This window comes from Jaculus jaculus, chromosome 11 (assembly GCF_020740685.1).
Source record: "Jaculus jaculus isolate mJacJac1 chromosome 11, mJacJac1.mat.Y.cur, whole genome shotgun sequence".
NCBI lineage: Eukaryota > Metazoa > Chordata > Mammalia > Rodentia > Dipodidae > Jaculus > Jaculus jaculus.
This window is the reverse complement of record NC_059112.1, coordinates 107260423-107278216: the sequence shown is the minus strand read 5'-3', so window position 1 is coordinate 107278216 and position 17794 is coordinate 107260423. Positions and strand designations below refer to the sequence as shown.

At 40.6% G+C, this 17794-nt stretch overlaps 1 protein-coding gene across 26 annotated transcripts in view; it reads right to left on the bottom strand.

Moving 5' to 3' along the window:
* Positions 1-17794, bottom strand: part of Rbfox1 (RNA binding fox-1 homolog 1) — a 1978359-nt gene that overhangs the window by 110254 nt on the left and 1850311 nt on the right. For all 26 annotated transcript variants that reach the window (XM_045161626.1, XM_045161611.1, XM_045161608.1 and 23 more), the window contains 3 exons: positions 10898-10951; positions 3167-3259; positions 1386-1446 (listed from right to left, as the gene is read on the bottom strand). In XM_045161626.1, the coding sequence (XP_045017561.1) occupies positions 1386-1446; positions 3167-3259; positions 10898-10951 (208 nt within the window). The remainder of the gene's footprint in view (positions 1-1385; positions 1447-3166; positions 3260-10897; positions 10952-17794) is intronic.

The following is a 17794-nucleotide window of genomic DNA, read 5'->3' as shown; positions in this document are numbered from 1 at the left end:
TTAGTTAAACTCATTGTGAAGCTTTTACTATTTTATTTTTTTACTCATTATAATCCCTGTCAGTGCCTTCCTCCTTTCATTTTAATAGATATCATATTCTCTTAGGTGTATATACTTTAATAAACTGCATCACCTGCTTGGTATGCAATTATCATAACAGCAGTTTTCTTCACCTCATATCTCTTGAGATTTTTTAAAAAAGATTCTTAAAGAGCCAGCTGTGGTAGCACCCGCCTTTAATCCCAGCACTCACACTCAGAAGACAGAGATAGGAGGATTACCATGAGCTCAAGGCCACCCTGAGACTACATAGTGAATTCCAGGTCAGACTGTGCCTGAGCAAGATCTTACCTCACAACATACACACACAACCAGGTTAAACAATCAAGGGGTAGAGAGACAGCTCAGTGGTTAAGGCACTTTCCTGCATAGCCTAATGACCTGGGTTCTACTCCCCAGTACTCACATAAAAGCCAGATATGGCTCTGGTGCACCCATTCTTTCTCTATCATACTTTGCTTACAAACAAATAAATTTAGTTTTTTAAAAAGATTAAAGAACTAAAACATGTGTGTGCATATTTTGTATCTCTTCATATATATTTGGATTTATTTTCCTGACACTTCTAGGGATCAAACCAAGGCTCTGATGCATACTAGCCAAGTGTTCTGCCATTCCACTACATCCCCAGATATATGGGAAGTCTTTTTCTGACAAGTTACAGGGAGATATCCTTGGTAGCTACAGAAATGTGTGGTCCTGAAGGGGTCTGTAATACTCAACAGCACCCTCATCTGGTCTGAAATCACTCCAGGTAACCTTTACAAGAAAATTGATTCATTACCACATCCCCTGTCCCTAAGGAACTCAGTCATTGTGTATGGGGTTAACAATCTGAGTAAGATGTGCACTGGTCATAACTCAATCCAGTCAGAGCCTCCCAGACTTGCTTAAAATGTACACTCAATTACAGGCATACCAACATCCAAAAAAATAGAGCATCAAGAAAACTTCATACGACAAAATCCCAGTGGCTACAGATAGGTCTCAAAGCCAGAAGCAAATTATGTAGTCACACTTCCTGGAGCGTGACAAGTGATAAACAAAACCTCCACTTTCTCCTGGGCTTGACAGAACCCCAAGAAATTAAGATTATACAAATAAGAACTGGCTCTCAATCCCAAGTAGAACTATTTTAGAAGGAGGAAGGACAGCATAAACTCTTAATCTGAAACAGCCTTTGTTTTGATGATCACAGCTGGCTGGCATGGTTCACTGTGGCCATGGGAGGGAAGAGTGGCTGGTGAAAACAGATTCCTGGGTCAAACACCTTGATAGATTCAGAAGCAGAGAAAATATCGGGTAGAAGGCCAGTCTCTACTTACCATTTGTGTAGGGGTTGACAGTCTTTTTATTTGTCATTACACGAGCCGTGGCATTATTTACCTACATACACAGAGAAGTCCAATGAGCATGAATTCCATGGTGAGCCCACCATCCAATTAGCTGCATGCATTATGACAGTGATTACTTATTAAAAACAAAACAAAAGAACAAAAACTAAAATGCAGTTTAATTTAGAAATGGCAATAGGTGCATAACCAAAATCATACATTTTTATAATTACATTTACTTCATAACCATTGTAACTTACAAATCATTTCAATAAAGCAATGTCATCTCATTTAAACATTTAATAAAGAGACAGTAAAAGCAAATTAAAAGATACTGCATTATTGAAGATTTAAAAAGCATGCATGTTCTCCATGGTAACACAGAAACAATAAATAGAATTTTTTTTTAACACAAAGCAAAGTTCATGTGAAGGGACATGCAGTGAAGTAGTAAAGGGAAGAGACAAGGTACAGGGAACATAAATGTCAAAAAAAGGGACAAACAAGTTTATGCCGTGTGCAACACTTTGGGAGGGGAAACCATTGGGGAAGCGACATCTAGCATTCAACACTTGGAACAAGAGCCTTTTACATCGCAAGGATTAACAAATCATTCAAGCTTTAAAGTCACAGCTAACAAAAGGATAAAAGAGGGTGCATTGTGTAACACAATATGGGGTTAACAATCTGAGTAAGATGTGCACTGGTCATAACTCAATCCAGTCAGAGCCTCCCAGGCTTGCTTAGAACGTACACTCAATTACAGGCGTACCAATATCCAAAAAAATAGAGCATCAAGAAAACTTAATACGACAAGTCAAAAAAATTCACGTGGTATATATATATATATATGTATAGAGATAATATCAGCACTAAATACGTGAAGCGGCAGATGGACTTTGTCACTTACCATTCACCACCATCGCCGGCATGAGTTTGTATACAGTTACCATGGTTACTGAGAGTTTGGTGAGGGGCCTAAGCGTTACGTCGAGGGGGGAAAATGAAAGGCAAAATATGCGACATCTTACTCCAAAGACTAAAGCATTTTAACTGGTAATTTTTATTTTTATTTCTTTTTTTACGTTTTAACAAATATGACCCTTTGGTTATGTTGAGGAGGATCCCAGTGGTACAAAAAAACAGGTGTGGAATGTCAGACTATGGGATTTATGCCATCAATGTAGAGAGACCAGATTTGGAACAGGAAATCCTGTTTGGTTATTCACTGCATAATCATAGAATGAGAAAATTAAGGCTGGTTTCTTTTTTTATTTAATGAAAGATTTAATGACTAAGGCCTCTCACTTTTAAAAAATGATTTGAATGTTATTGCCTTCGTAATTTGGTTTCATTTGTAAACCACTGTGGATCCCTCTTCAACCCTGAAGTGGAAATAAAAAGAAAAAGAAACTGTCCTAGGTTCTGTTTGGTTTGTAATACTGTGTTCTCTTTGGAAATTACTGCACCCATTGCTTCTAAAACATGGAAAATAAGTAAAATTAAACCACAAATAAAACCTTTCAGGTTAACCTTTCTTTTGTCTTGCTTTTTTGCCATCCACCTTTGAGCAGTAATAAGAGGAACATAAAGTGAAATTAAAAAAAAAAAAGTAAGGCCAGTTTTCCTTTTTATATATAAATATATATATATAAACAATGAGAAGGGAATAGGGGCACACACAAGACACCAGGGATGCACCTGAAAGAACGAATGAGCGTGAAGCAGACGTTTATCAAAAAGATGGAAAGGAAAATATTTTGGACATGCACCTCGATTTTACGGCCCTCTACCACCGTGCCGTGTAATTTCTCCCTCGCCCTGTCCGCATCGGCACTATTTTCGAAAGTTACGAAACCAAATCCCTGCATGCAGGAGGGAGAGGAGAACAACATGCTCATTATTATTTCAGTCCACGACCACGGGTAACGTTCTCGCTTTAATTCCTACTTCTTGTCTGGCTTCCGTTCTGTAACATGCAAATCAGAGAAATTATAAGAATACTACGGTGTGCAATAATTAAGCGACAAATGTGAACGAGATATCCTTTCCCCCTGTCACCCGTTAGCTGGAATCCCTAAGGAATTCAAAGGATGATACCAAAAGAAAAAAGGAATTGAAAAAAAAAAAAAGATTCTTTTCTAAATGTCACTATGGAAGAAAATAAATCTAACAGAAAGAATATGAGATCAAAATCAACTTACAGTGTCTTCACAGAGAAGAAAATGAAATAACAAGGAAAAGAAAGGGGATCACTTTCTAGACATGCAAATTAAACATAAAATAAAATGAAACATGTGCACAAAATTCAACAATGAATGCCAAAATTCTCTAACATTGCCTACAGAGTCATGCTGTGTGATTTTAAGAACATTTCTTCCTCATGCATTTTTGGGGTTATTCAAATTTGTCAATTTTACAGCCTTCACTTCTCAAAAATAAAAGTAACAAGCCTTAAAAAAGGAAAGACCTTTTTTTTTATAATAAATCTTGAGCTCTTTGTTCTAACAAACAAAAAAAATCACATGAAATGCGTAGAAATAAATTTCTGTTGGTTAATAATACAGACGTCAAGTAATGTTTTGTATTAATGCCCCCACCACCCATAACATACATGCTTTGGAATTTGACAAGTTTATATGCTACTCTTTTAATCAAAAAGGACAATGTTTATAAGTACCACAGAGTTCTAAGACAACATACTTTTACTCATTCACCACATCAACAGGTAGTCAAATAAAGAAGCTTTGTGAATAGAAGCAATTTCTGTATCAGTTTGAGCCCCTCCTCTTCTACTGATTCCCCACACATCCTTTACTTTACCACATGTACATTTTGCTTTTAATATTGTAGCCTCAAAAAACAACCCCACTGAATTTCATATTGTTAAAATCCTCCTTTTGTCTTCCCTGACTTAGCTCTCATGAGGAGTATAGGAAACATGACATCGTGCCTTTAAACCCTGTACGTGTCTGTACATGTATTCAGAAGTATATACACCAACCTTTGAACAGTGCCAGTGTAACTTTATGAAGCTGCTGTGGTTCTTATGGTGTGAATTGGGGGAAGTCAAATAGCAGTGGGAAGTCCTGTTTGCTTCAGTGAAACTTTATGAAGAGGTAAGAAATGTTAGCTTCACCCTCAGAAGAGGCCATGCAATATTCTATTTTTTCTAGCAAGAAATGTGAAACAAATATAAATGACCAGTGGTCATCACCAAATGGTTGCTTTGTCCTCTATGGTGACCTCTACATCTAGAGATGTTTACAGAGTAGTTTCCTGCTGAGCTTGATAGGAGGCAATCTTTCCAATTGTGACGATGAGCCTGCTTGTGGGAACATGGGCTCTGGACATGACTATTTGTCATTATCCAATGCATATCCCAGTGTTTTGGATACATTGCCTGCTCACACAGAGCATTTAGAAGCACCAGCCAACTGAACAGCTCTGTGGGAGAAAAAGCTGTTCTATGGGAAAAGTAAAGAATTTGGGGATTTAGCATTTGACAATGCTATCTTTTGGTCAGTGGGTCCCAAGCATAGTACCACGTCAGAAGGAGTTAGAATCCATTACAGATATAGATTTATTGGTTGTGCTACCAGATCTGAAACTCAGAGTGGAGCCCAGAAGTCTGCCTGAAAAACCTGCCTGTGCGCTGGGTTGGAGATGGAGGCCGGTTAGTAGAGTGGCTGTGTAAAATACACGATTTGAGCCCCAGGGCTTCTAAGTCAGAGTGTGGTGCTATACTTGCCATCCTCGCACTGGGGTGGTAGAGACAAGAGGATTAGAAGTTCAAGGTCATCCTTGGCCACCAAGAGAGCTTGAGGCCAGCCTGGACTACATAAGATGCTGCCTCAAAACAGAACAAGGAAATAACCTACTGATGTGGCTCATTTTGGTGACCTCTCTCTTCCCTATATGCCACAGGAAAAAGTAGAATTACACTGCTGTATCTGACAGAATGATATATGGAGCATGGTGAGTTTCTGATAGTTATTTGGTGCAAAGATGCTCAAGACTGCTCAGCAATGGGCCCCTTCTCTTCTGTAAACCTCACTGTCTCTAGCATATACCCCAGACATTTAGGAGGCAATAAGGGGTATGAGAGCTTTGGATTTATTGTCTCTAATTAGGCAAGAAAGAAAAGTCAAGAAAATCCACAGCCCCCATGTCACAGATAGAGGGAAATGTGGTGCCGTTAACTATTGGCACCAGAAGTCACTATTACTGAATCAATTCAAAGAACTTAGCTAGGTATGTAAAATACACAATACACCTAACATTATTCTAACATGATTCTAAATAATCTTGTCTCTCTGGTTTCCCTTTATATCAAGAAGAGATGGTGGGAGGTTGGGTAGATAGCTCCATGGGTGAAGGTCTGGCCTTACAAGCATGAAGATAGGAGTTTGATCCTCAGTACTTACATTAAAAAGCTTGATGTGGTGGCACCTGCTTAAAATCACAGCACTGGAGAGATGGAGACAGATGGACCCTGGCCAACTAGTTTAACTAACTTGGTGAGCTCCAGGTCAATGAGAGACCCTGGCTCATAAAATATTGATCAGTGGATGAGAATGTCAGAGCAGAGGTTGCTCCCTGACCTCTGTATGCATGTGTACACATGTGCACCTGTACACACAAGTACACACACACACACACACACACACACACACACACACAGGAATGAAAGTGGAAGCAGAAATACACAAAGTGCAGGCTAAGAATCTACTGGTGGCCCCATCTACCGGGCATATTCTAAGTGGCAGAATGACTTGCTGAGATGTGCCAAAGTGCAGTTCAAAACTCAGCTTGTCTCAGGATGAGTCCTCAAATACCAAAGAGTCTTGAATAATTCTACTGCACACCCGGACTATAAGTGGCATGGCTTCCCTGGGTCAGAAGATGATCAGAAGTCCCATCTGGAAGCTGCATCAGAACTAGGCAGATGGCTGGTAGGCACCCTCCATGGCACCAGACACGCTCTCCAGCACAGTTGGGAGTCTGGCAATGATGACAGCAGGGGCTAAGCTGCTGATGCTTGTTCCAGTGACCTGGCTGGTCGATTATACCCCAGGGAAACAGCACTTTGCAACAGGCAGAAAGATGTGCATGTTTCTGTCATAGCCTTTAACAGAATACACTGGGTCTTGGCTTGAAGAGTAGGTGTTGCTACAGAGTTGCTTCTACAGAGCAGTGAAATTAAAAGAAGAAAGTCCACACAGTGTGGGGCTTGGTAGACATGGTGTCATCCAAACTGACCATAAGGCTGAGACAGGAGGATTACAAGTTCAAGGTTAGAATGGGCAATTTAGCAAAACTTTGTCTTAAAACAAAACAAAACAATATAAAAGAGTGGGCTTGGTAGTTAAGGCACTTGCCTGTGAAGCCTAAGGACCCAGGTTCAATTCCCCAGAACCTACATAAGCCAGATACACAAGGTAAATGTGTCTGGAGTTCACTTGAAATGGCTAGAGATCCTAACATGCCCATTCTCATTCATTCATTTTTTTCTCTAATAAATAATAAATAAATAAAATATTTTAAAAATATAAAGAGGGCTGTTGGTATAGCTAAGCAGTGGAGTACTTGCATGAGCTAGCAAGAACTTGAGTTTGATCCACAGTACTGCTGTAAAAAGGAGGGAGAGAAGAAGGAAGTAGGGGAGGAAGGAGGGAGAGAAGGATGAAGGAAAGAAGGAAAGGTAAAGAAGGAAAAGAAGGGAGACAGGGAAGGAGAAAGGAGAGGGAAGTGGTAAAGGAAAGGGAAGGGAGAAGGAAGGGGAGAGGAGCAGAGAGGAGAAGAGAGAGGGAAGAGGGAGGGGAGGGAGGGGAGAGAGGGAAGAGGGAGGGGAAAGGGGGAAGAGGCCTCTTGTGCAAAGTGTGCTCAGATGCCTTTCTACTGAGAGACTCAATTTTCCAGGGATGGAGGGTCAGAGTGCAGAGAAGAAGGCTTCCTGGAAGAAGCAACCTGGGGCCCACTCTGCCACACAAATGGGAATGACCGACAGGCTACGCGTTAGTGACCCAGAGACGGAGCACCAGAGGCACTGGTTGGCATGCCGACGGCACCGTCGTCGTGAAGCACGTGTTCTGACCGCTCTGCACCCTACTGATTTCCCTGCACGTCTTAGGAATTCTAAGGAGGTGATTTCCTTTGGGGCATTCATGTGAATACCCCACTTTATATGTTAGAGATTCCAAAGCATTTTTACATTTGATATGAAAAATCAAGTTCTCTGGTTTCTAACATAGGAAACTCATCTTTGGAACAGAGGAACTGTTGATAAGAGTGTGGGGATTCATTTTCATGAAGACTGAGAGAGGTCCACATCTCATTTCTTTCCACTGATGTTTATACACACATCCCTGTTCTCCCTGTAAGATGTCTTCTCTTCCTTCATCTGTCATGATCAGCATAGCCCATTCTTTCCAGAAGCTTCTCTACTTCTACCCATATGCATCTTCCTGCCTAGAGTCTCAACAATCTCGCACACCACGGTAGAACATAGCACACTATATTGGATACTCGTGAGTGAGTGGTCTTTCCTGATGCTTAAGAAGATCCACAAGGACTGGAAGGACATCTATCTCACTCATGAGTGTTCCACTTGAAATACCACTAATGCACTAACACAAACACACAAATACACTTTCTGAGCCAAAGTTCCAATTGCACATTTCTTTGGTATAATATAGAATATTGAAATCTGTTTGTATCCCCCCAATAAAAATTTCAGAAGTAAACAAAACGACCTCAAGTCTTTTAAAAGGAAAACTTCATTCTAGCATCACTTGCCTGTACATGCTTATCCAATTAGGATCACTCGGCAAGTCTTTTGAAAATATAATTTTCGTGCATGTTTACCATTCATGGATACATCGGATACTCAGATTATGCATTCCCTGACTGCTATAGACATAGACGGTGCCTACACGAACATGGATGTGCATAACACACAAACACACATACCTGCACAGAGCATCCTCACTCTGCTTTCAGTGACCTGCCTTGAGTACTATACCATGGATAATGAGTGACCAAAAAGTGGTTGTCTGGTTCTTTGGGGCCCACCAATGAGTTAACTGACTCTCAGGCCACAAGGTGATGGAAATCAGGTCGTAACTACATTCAGTCCAGGTTTCTCAAGCTCTAAAAATGGAAATGCCCCTCTAAATAAGGACCTTTTCCCAAAAAGCATAATGTCAAGTGTAACAAATACCCCCATGTAAGCTGCCATCCACAAGTAACAGGCCCGGGCTAGACCCCTACAGTGGCACCTCACCCTCTACCTCCCATCCCTGCGCGGCAGAGAGCACTTCCCATTGAGAGAAACAGAGAGCTCCTCCCACCAAGAGACACAGGCTGTTTTGGGGTGTTTCCTAACCTATAAGTGAAAAAAAAAAAAAGAACAAAGAAAGGAGGAGAATAAGCCCAACAAAGTTAGGCTGTGTGTGCTACAGACATAAATGGACTTTTCCTGAAGCCCCCAGAGATGGTCTAATCATGGAAGTGATGGGAAATGCCTTACAAATGGCACTGCCATTATACTTTCAAAATGGCCAACCTTGTTCTAATGTCCCCAAACAGCTCTTGAAAGAGAGAGACTAACTTTCTTCAACTGGCAAAAGTTACAAAAATGTGAATGAAGTATAAATCAATAACAAGCAAAGGCAAGGGGTGGGGGAACCCCTCTCAAGGCAGAAATGGAGCTGAGAAATATTTCATGTCGCCATTTACGGTCTTGCCCAGAATTCATCAGGCCTGAGGCATTTTTATTCTTAATGTGCTTTGCTTTACAGGCATAGAAATAGTCCTTTCAATGATTTCCATACATGCGGCAGAAAAAGACAATTGACTTCTCCCCTCTCCCCCATCTTAGGGGTTAGACTACTGACCTCTTGTGAGGGTGACTACGAAATAGCTGAGATTGCAGAAGAATGGCAGGGCCTCTGAATGAGCCCGGCCGAAGACTTAAGAGTGGATTGATCTTTGGACTCATCTCGACAGATTACAATAGCATTTGGTCTGGGGAGGAGCAGACACTGGAATGTTCTTCCCTCAATTCAGTCAATGTTGCCCTGCTTAGTTCATATTAAATCTTCTTGGGAGACAACAGGGGCAGGAGGTCTAAGGGAGAATGAATCCATACGGTTGCTTCATAGGGTGATTATGGACCTAAGAAAATTGACACAGTACCACGTGGCATACTACATGAAACCAGTGGTACCTGGGAACCCCCTGGGGTTCTGGCTTGTCCTGGATTAACCACAGAAGGAATGCTATGGAGCTCAACCAGCATCTCTCTGTATCGGATTGCATTTGTCTCAATATGTGCTTGCAGAGGCTGAGGACGGAAGGGAGAAGAAGAGAACTGAAAATTTCTTATGATCTGATAAGCAGTAGTTGGAAAACAGAGCTGTTCAGAGATCTGTTATCTCTGGCTTCTAGGCCATGATTTTGTCCTCTTCCATCTCTATTCTTTGATCAATTAGTACCAGATGACACACAGGATGACATTTTCCCCAACGTATGTTTTCAAAAGGATCCTGAATTTTCGGTGTGTAGGACAGACACAAATGACAGAACACTTATCGGAAAAAAGAGTTGGCATTCTGGAGAGGCTTGGCAAATACAGAAGAGAGAGAGAAAGACTGAGAGGCTGTAGGTTTAAGGACAGTTCTGTTGTGATGTAGATTTCTGGGAGCTACATGAGTGTCTGACTTAGTAGGCCTGGCCTGGAGGTGGGGAATTTGTATCCTTAGTAAGTCTGTAGGTGTGGCTGGTACGGCTGGTTGGGAACATAGTTTGACAACCACTGACAGTGTGTTTAAGAGAGCTTGATTGACACTTCTCCCAAATTAGATCTCTTTCAAAGGCATGGCACTCTTTTCCTATAGCCTTCTATGGACCCTGTGTGTTTAAGGGGAAAAAAAAAAAACTACTGCAAAACTGACTTCCTGATTTGAAAAATAAACTCAAAGCAATAGTTCATTGCAAAATGAGGATTGGCAACCATACTAATAAATAAAGTTATATTCAAAAGGTTGGTGTATATGAGATTTCTCCCCTACAACCCAGGAAAATAACTGCACTTTATTAATACAGAATAATCACATATTTACCTGCTCATGAGACTATCAACTCACTTTTTAATATAAAGAACATAATTATCACTGAAAAACAAAAAAATGTAGCAACATCATTATTTTTTTAAGCATGAATAATATTCCTCTGGAAACTTGAGATATGTAAATATATATGTGTGTATATATATATACATAATTTTTAATAACAGCAATTTAAAATTACCCTCTATACATTTTAAACTGAACCCAATGTATTTCACTCTACTTTGGAAGCAGATGGTGTTCTCTAGAGGAAATGCCCACAGAGGTGAATTTTCACAAGGTGCTGACTGAAACAGTGCAGTTGTTTCCCCTTATTCACATCACACACACTACTACAAGCTAAGAAATTCCAAGGTGAATTAGGTTGCTTACCTTTGAGCCCCGCTCATTAAAAATAATTTCAACATCTAAGATTTTACCAAATTGCTGCAAAAAAAAGCAAAGAAATACTTTATAAGCAAAACCAGAAATGGGATAAATTATATGCTATACACTGGTAAGTCATCCTCAAGTCAAATTCCTCCTCACTTAATATCTGGGACACACATTTTATACTGCGCTGTTGCCAAGCAGTATGCTTGGAGCAAGAGAAAAATACAGCCTCACACATTATCTCCTAGGATGGCATTCCCTACCAGGTGTGGACTACTATCAGGGCCCAGTACAAAATGTTCATGGAGAGGGGGGCTCGATGATGTCACTCTGTGTTCATGAATGTTTCCCAGGCACTGAGTTGCAGGTCGCTACTTTTACACGGATCTACCTACAAGTCCTCCAGATGCTGGGAGAAACACCCTTGAGGACATAAGATTTTGATTAGGAAATGTTCAGCTAGAACATGAAGATGAGGGTTTTAGTTCCTAGCTCACAATGAAACTAGGAACGGGCAGGCCATGTGAGAGTAGCTTGTGAGAGAACAGACAGCAGAGGCAGCTCTCTTACCCTGTTTCCCACCAAAAAGTAGATGTGCACACCACTGTGGCTAGCCCAAGCTGAGATGGAGTCTCCCTGTTTAATTATCCATATTGTTGAATGAATACATTTTGGACAATGAACAAGAACAGGATTAGGTTTCAAATTATAAGTAAATTTGTCAGACACAGTTATACTTGAACTTCTGATTTAGAAGATAAGTGAGTGTCATGCAATATTTATGACACAATTATGCTTACTAAAATATTTGTTTTCTGAAATTAAAATTTGACTGTGTTGTGTGTGTGTGTGTGTGTGTGTGTGTGTGTGTGTATAAATTTAGCTGTTGTAATGAGAATTGCCTGTGAAGGTATTTTTTATTCAGTCTTAGATAAAGGAAATACAGCCTTTTAGTAAAAATAACTGACCACCCAGGATCCTTTGCTTTGGCATTAGAGTCTTATCACTTTCCTTAAGATCACATGAAGTGGTGTTGGCATTTCTTGCACATGGTCTGTAACATCATACTGGTAGAGACGTTAAACCATGTGATCTAGCTCAGGGAAGAATAAGATGTAAATTATGCCTCAGTGAAGAGTGGGAGGAAAGTCAGTGTTGACTGAGCCAAGAAACAAATGAACAAAAACCAATGTGATATTTCCCTACTCATTTCCCCCTTTTATTTCATTGAATTTACATGTGCTTTCTGGTTTTCACTGAATTCTTCATGCCCCCCTCTTTCTCTCTTTTTTAACAATGATCTCACTTTAACCTAGGCTGACCTAAAACTCACTCTATAGCACAGGCTGGTCCTGAATTCCCAGTGACCCTCCTACCTCAGGCTCCCTCAAGTGCTGGGACTAAAGGAAAGCATCACCATGCCAAGCTCTTGCATTCCATTTACACTGTGAGTTTCTGTGTTCTCAATCTTCATCTCTGCATCTCCGTCCATCCCTCTCTCTCTCCAGTATGAAAAGCATTAAACATAGGTTCACGGCAGCAGACAGAAGGATTAGGAAGGGGACAGAACAGAAAGAGAATCAAGACTGAGACCACTGAGAAGGCTGGCAGTCCATTCGACCACTCTTCTTCAATCATTGACATCAGGAGACTCGGAAAGAAAATGACAAGAAGTTCCTACTAACTCTCAGAAAAAAAAAATATGTTTGCAATATATTGAGAATATTGGGAACATGATGTGAAATCTACCTTCTTGGAAGGTTAGCAAAATTTGCATATGTCAGTAGCATAAAGATATCTTAAATCCTTGAAATGAAAGTAATTCTGATTATGGGATATAAAGAATCTCTCTGTTCTATGCTATTCTGCACCCATAAATGTTCTGCCTAGCCAGGGTTTCACGTGGATGTTTTCTTGGTGAGCAGACATACTTCCCTATTTCACTGAGAAGTGAAAGAATGAGACATCAGGAAGAGAAGATTCAAGCAGGAGAGCATGTGGAGGAATAGCATGAACAATAGAAGGAATACCATGGGGTGCTGCCCTTCTGACATGAGCTCACTGGTACATTCAAGACCCCACAGTGCTTACCAACACCCCCACAAAACCTGCACTGTTCTGAGCCCATCAACATTTTCACATGGAGGTCGGAGGAGGACAAAAGGAGTGAGATAAATAAAACAATGGAAGGGCTGCTTTGAAAGAGGAGGATACTCATGGACCTGGGGGTGGAGAGAAGGGTCAAAAGAGGATAACGTGACAGGAACACAGAAAATTAGAGTATGTCCACATAGTAAAGTCCTCCAAAAATAAAAATATAAAAGGAAACACATGCCACGTTCATCCTACAATTTTTACTCTCTCAAATCTTTGTTTAGCTAAGAGAATGTTTTTTTTTTTTTTTTTTTTTTTTTGTTGTTGTTGTTGTTCTCCCTTGGGGCATTTTCTGTGCCAAGTTTGAGATAGAGAATTAAAAAGTCAATAAAAATAGAAGAAAACTTTCCTATGTTACGAGTGATTGGTTGGCCATTCAAAGGTTAGCTGAGTTCCATAGTAAAGAATCCTCCTTGTTATAAGCTTTGCAAAAGCACAAATGTCTCAGAAAATTCTGTTCACACAGATGTCGCCATATTTATTTCAGGCACAAGAAACCTAGAAGCACATATATTTATGGAAAGAAAAGGCTGAAAAAGACATCTTCCCAAACCATGAAACAAATGTCATCTCTGGAACATTCTCTAGGCAGTCAACACAGAAACATTTCCTTTAAAATAAGATCTGGTTGAGACAGAACCAATCAGAAAGTAATCTTAGCATGTGTCATTCTCTAAATGAAACAGTGACACCATATGCCCTGAAATGGTCTTGAATGTTTGCTTCCTCAGTGGCTGTTCCTGGGCTGATGGTTCTCAAAGCCAGCGAAACAAGCCTGAAGAAGAATGCTGATGCAAGCCCCATTTCTGAGACAGTTGTATACTATATTTATAGTATCAACAGTTTAATTGGGAAGTTTGGTACTAATGATATAACACAGCTGGCGCGTTTTCAACTTAAATAGACACGACTCATTTGCAGACATAACTAGCATTTGTTTGCTCAACGGCAATGTTTGCCGGCATTTGACAACGTCTCAGATCCACATGAGGTATCAAGAGCTGTATCAAGAGCAAAATCCAAAAGCTTACAGGCACACACTTGGGCAAATATGTACTGAGCAGTTTCAGACATTCTCAGATCAAATAATATTTCACTGAAGAACTGTGAAGGATGTTCAAGGGATACAGCATGAAACATGAAAGTAAAGGTTAGTTCAAAGTGTGCATAGAGACTAAGAAAAGGCATGGTGCCAGTTTTTCTTAGGGCTGACCTCAATGTAGAAACAGGAGGCACTGTGCCATATCCCCAAAACGAATTTACTATTCCTAAAACCGTGGAAGATGGGTGTGGTGCATTGAATGTACAATGTCACCTGTAGCTTTCTGTGTTTGTGATTAAGAGTCATACTCAGCCCCAGCTGGTAGCAACTTAGGAGGTGGATCCATGCTGGAGAAGGTGTGTCACTAGGTGAGGGCCTTGAGGTTTGTTAGTCCAGTCCTACTGGGCACTCACCAGCTAGCTAGTGATATGGCAAGAAGTGATGCCCAGGCTCTGCTCTGCCATGCTTTCCCTCTCATGATGAAACAAACTTCCCCTCAAAATATAAACCTGAAATAAACGCTTTCTCCCCATAAGCCGTTTTTGGTCAAGTTGTCTCAGAAGTAAGAAGGTGATTGCAACAATGGGAGTGTGTGTTAACTCTAAAGGTATAAGTGAGTCTTTCTTTAATCCATCATTGTGATCATGAAAGGGTCTTTCACTTGTGCTGAAAGTCATATATTTCATACTTTTGTGACAAAAAAAAAATGATTTGAGCAAATCATTTTTCCAGTACAGTATCTATATTTTGGTAGCAAAAGCCAGGCTATAATGTCATTGGTACCATATAAACTAGAGACTGTCCCTTGATTGTCCTGAGAACAATCTTACCATGACATGTGTTACATCAGAGGTCAAGATGCACCATAAGCAACTTCTCTCACCCTAGACCATAAATGGTTAAAATATTAAATCATATTAAGCTTCCATTAAAAAGCAATACACTGTAATTGATTTGGAGGAAATCCATAGATTTCTTTTGGGGGCTCAAGAATTCAATGTAGAACTGTGATATGGAAATACTGATGTTTCCAATGATGAAGTTTGGTGAATTGCAAATATAAACTTGACAGCTATCTGCACAGCCTTCTACCAAGTAAAAGCAATGATTTTTCCAATCCTTATTGGAAGAGTCCTTTAAATAAAACATCTTTATTAAACATGACTTTCAATGATGGGAAAAAAATCCAAACGTACATATGATGGTGCACACCTTTTACTTCAGCCCTCTGAAGGCTGAAGAGGGAGGGTCCTGAGCTTGAGGCCAGCTTGGGTTACAGGGTATGAGCCGGTCTCAAGAACAGTAAACCAAACTAACCTAAAGCAAACCAAAAGGATTGAAAGTGATATGTATTCAGGCATTAGCCCTCATGCCTCATGTCACAGTAGGTCCAACAAGGCATGTAGCCAAGGCTGGGCCCAACAGTTCTTCCAGGGAAATATCTAGAAACAAATGTTACTAATAATATAATAACTCCATTCACTAATACACAATTTTGTGTGTGTGTTTGTGTGTGTGTGTGTTTGTGTGCTGGATGTATGCAGGTGTAGATGCCAAAGGAGAATGCTGAGTGTTTTGTCCATCGCTCATCTCTGTATTTCCTTGAAATGGAGTCTCTACTCTGAACCCAGAGCCAGTGTTTCCATAAGCCTCAGTAATTGGGTGGTCTCAGGCTTTTATGCTTACCAGGAAGCACTATTTCCTGCTAAACCATCCCTCAAACACCTCCCTGATAATTTTTTTTAACAATTTTTTTTATTTATTTATTTGAGAGCGACAGACACAGAGAGAAAGACAGATAGAGGGAGAGAGAGAGAATGGGCGCGCCAGGGCATCCAGCCTCTGCAAACGAACTCCAGATGTGTGCGCCCTGGGAACTCCAGATGTGTGGGACCTGGGGAACCGAGCCTCGAACTGGGGTCCTTAGGCTTCACAGGCAAGTGCTTAACCGCTAAGCCATCTCTCCAGCCCGATAATTTTTTAAATGTCCTGGCTTCTGCTGTGTATATTGTAGTCATATAACTTCTTTCCCAAGGATCATAAAAGAAAGCAGAAAAAAAAATCTATCAAGAACTACAAGATTTGATGCTCAACATTAGGATAAGTGCATCCCAAAGAAGGAGTAAAGAATAGGAAGTATGATGCTAATTTCAGTGAAGAGATTGTGAATCCACAATTTAAAAATAAAATGTGGGTCACCTGTCATAACCATTAGGCAAGAAACGGCCGGGGACATCACAGTGTAACCATCAACTTTTACAGAGGTTGAACACTGCTGCCAAATTTTAGGCACTTTCAAAGAGAAGGTTTCTTTGTGCCTGGTTTTGTTTTTGACTTTGAACTCTGTAGTTAGATCTTTGTGAGTGTTTTTCTCTATAACAGTCTTCAATGTAACCCTTGACAAATAAGGGGACAAATGACAGAAGACAGCAACAAAAGGAGAGAAGATGCCTCATGTCTAAATAATTTGTGAAATACCTATTTGAGATTAAAATAGGGTTTCTTATCGTAACTAAGATTTGATAGCTGTAACTGGGTTAATTGCCCTGAACTCTAGAGTGGGGAGCAGAGTAGAATGTTACAGATGCCTGCTGGCATATAAATATATCATATACCAAGGCTGGTGGCCTTGAGTCCACCAGAATTTGTCCAGGAAACACATATTTTTAGTGCCAAAATTCCATTTCTTTAGAATATTGGTTGTAAACCAAGGAGGCCTCTCAAGTTATTGCGAGTGGTTCACAAACCCATATGGACTGATAATGTTTATGGATGAAACAAACCCCACAAAAGTCCCCTCATGCTTTAAAAAGTAAGACACAGATGTTGGTAGTGATAAATAGAATTAATTTTAGTGTTAATGGATGTTTAGCGCATTGCCTTAACTGACAGATGTCAAGGGTAGCTATCAGCATGTCAAACTGATGCCTTGTTAGCTGTTGGGTAATCTTGGCATAAACAAACAGTGGCTCTGGTACTAGTAGAGTTTTGTTGTAAGTTCATAGCAGGGACTGTGACATTTGGCAAGCTCCTTCTCTGTGCTAACTACCCTATCCCTGCAAGAACAGAGAAGCTCAGGTATCGGGGTATGCAGGATCTCTCCGATGAATTTCAAGATAACTATTACTTCCAAAGGAAGGAAATGTACTCTTAAGGGTCGAAACCAGGGCTTGCTGCCCTATATGGCTCCATGAAAGAGGGGCAGAATGGGCATTAACCAAGCACATTTCAAAGGCAATGTCACTGTGACAGCTGATGAGTAAAGATGGACCTGAAAGACAGCGAGACATCCTCCAGAGAGATATCCTCCTAACCTCACATGACAATGAGCATACAGCTGTCCTCGCTCCACATCAGTCAGACCAGGTCTCACTGCTTTGCACTCACTTAACCTGGACTCTAAACTTGGAGTGAACTTTTCAACGTCCTCTTTGACCTGGCAGCGCTTGAGGGTAGTTCTGTTCTGCCTGAGTTACAGGGCTTCACTCAAGGTTATTACCAAATGAGGGAAAGATAAAAGTGCAAAAGCTGACCTTTTCCTCCGAAATGTCAGGATTCAAGCCTGGGTATCTTAACTATTAGGATGCTTGCCATGCTTTGGTGTCAGATGCATAGTTGATAAGCATCATGTGTGTTAAGAAATCAGAAGGACAGGCTAACTCCCAAGTCACAGAGCCCTGGGGAAGTGAACTAGAGCTCCA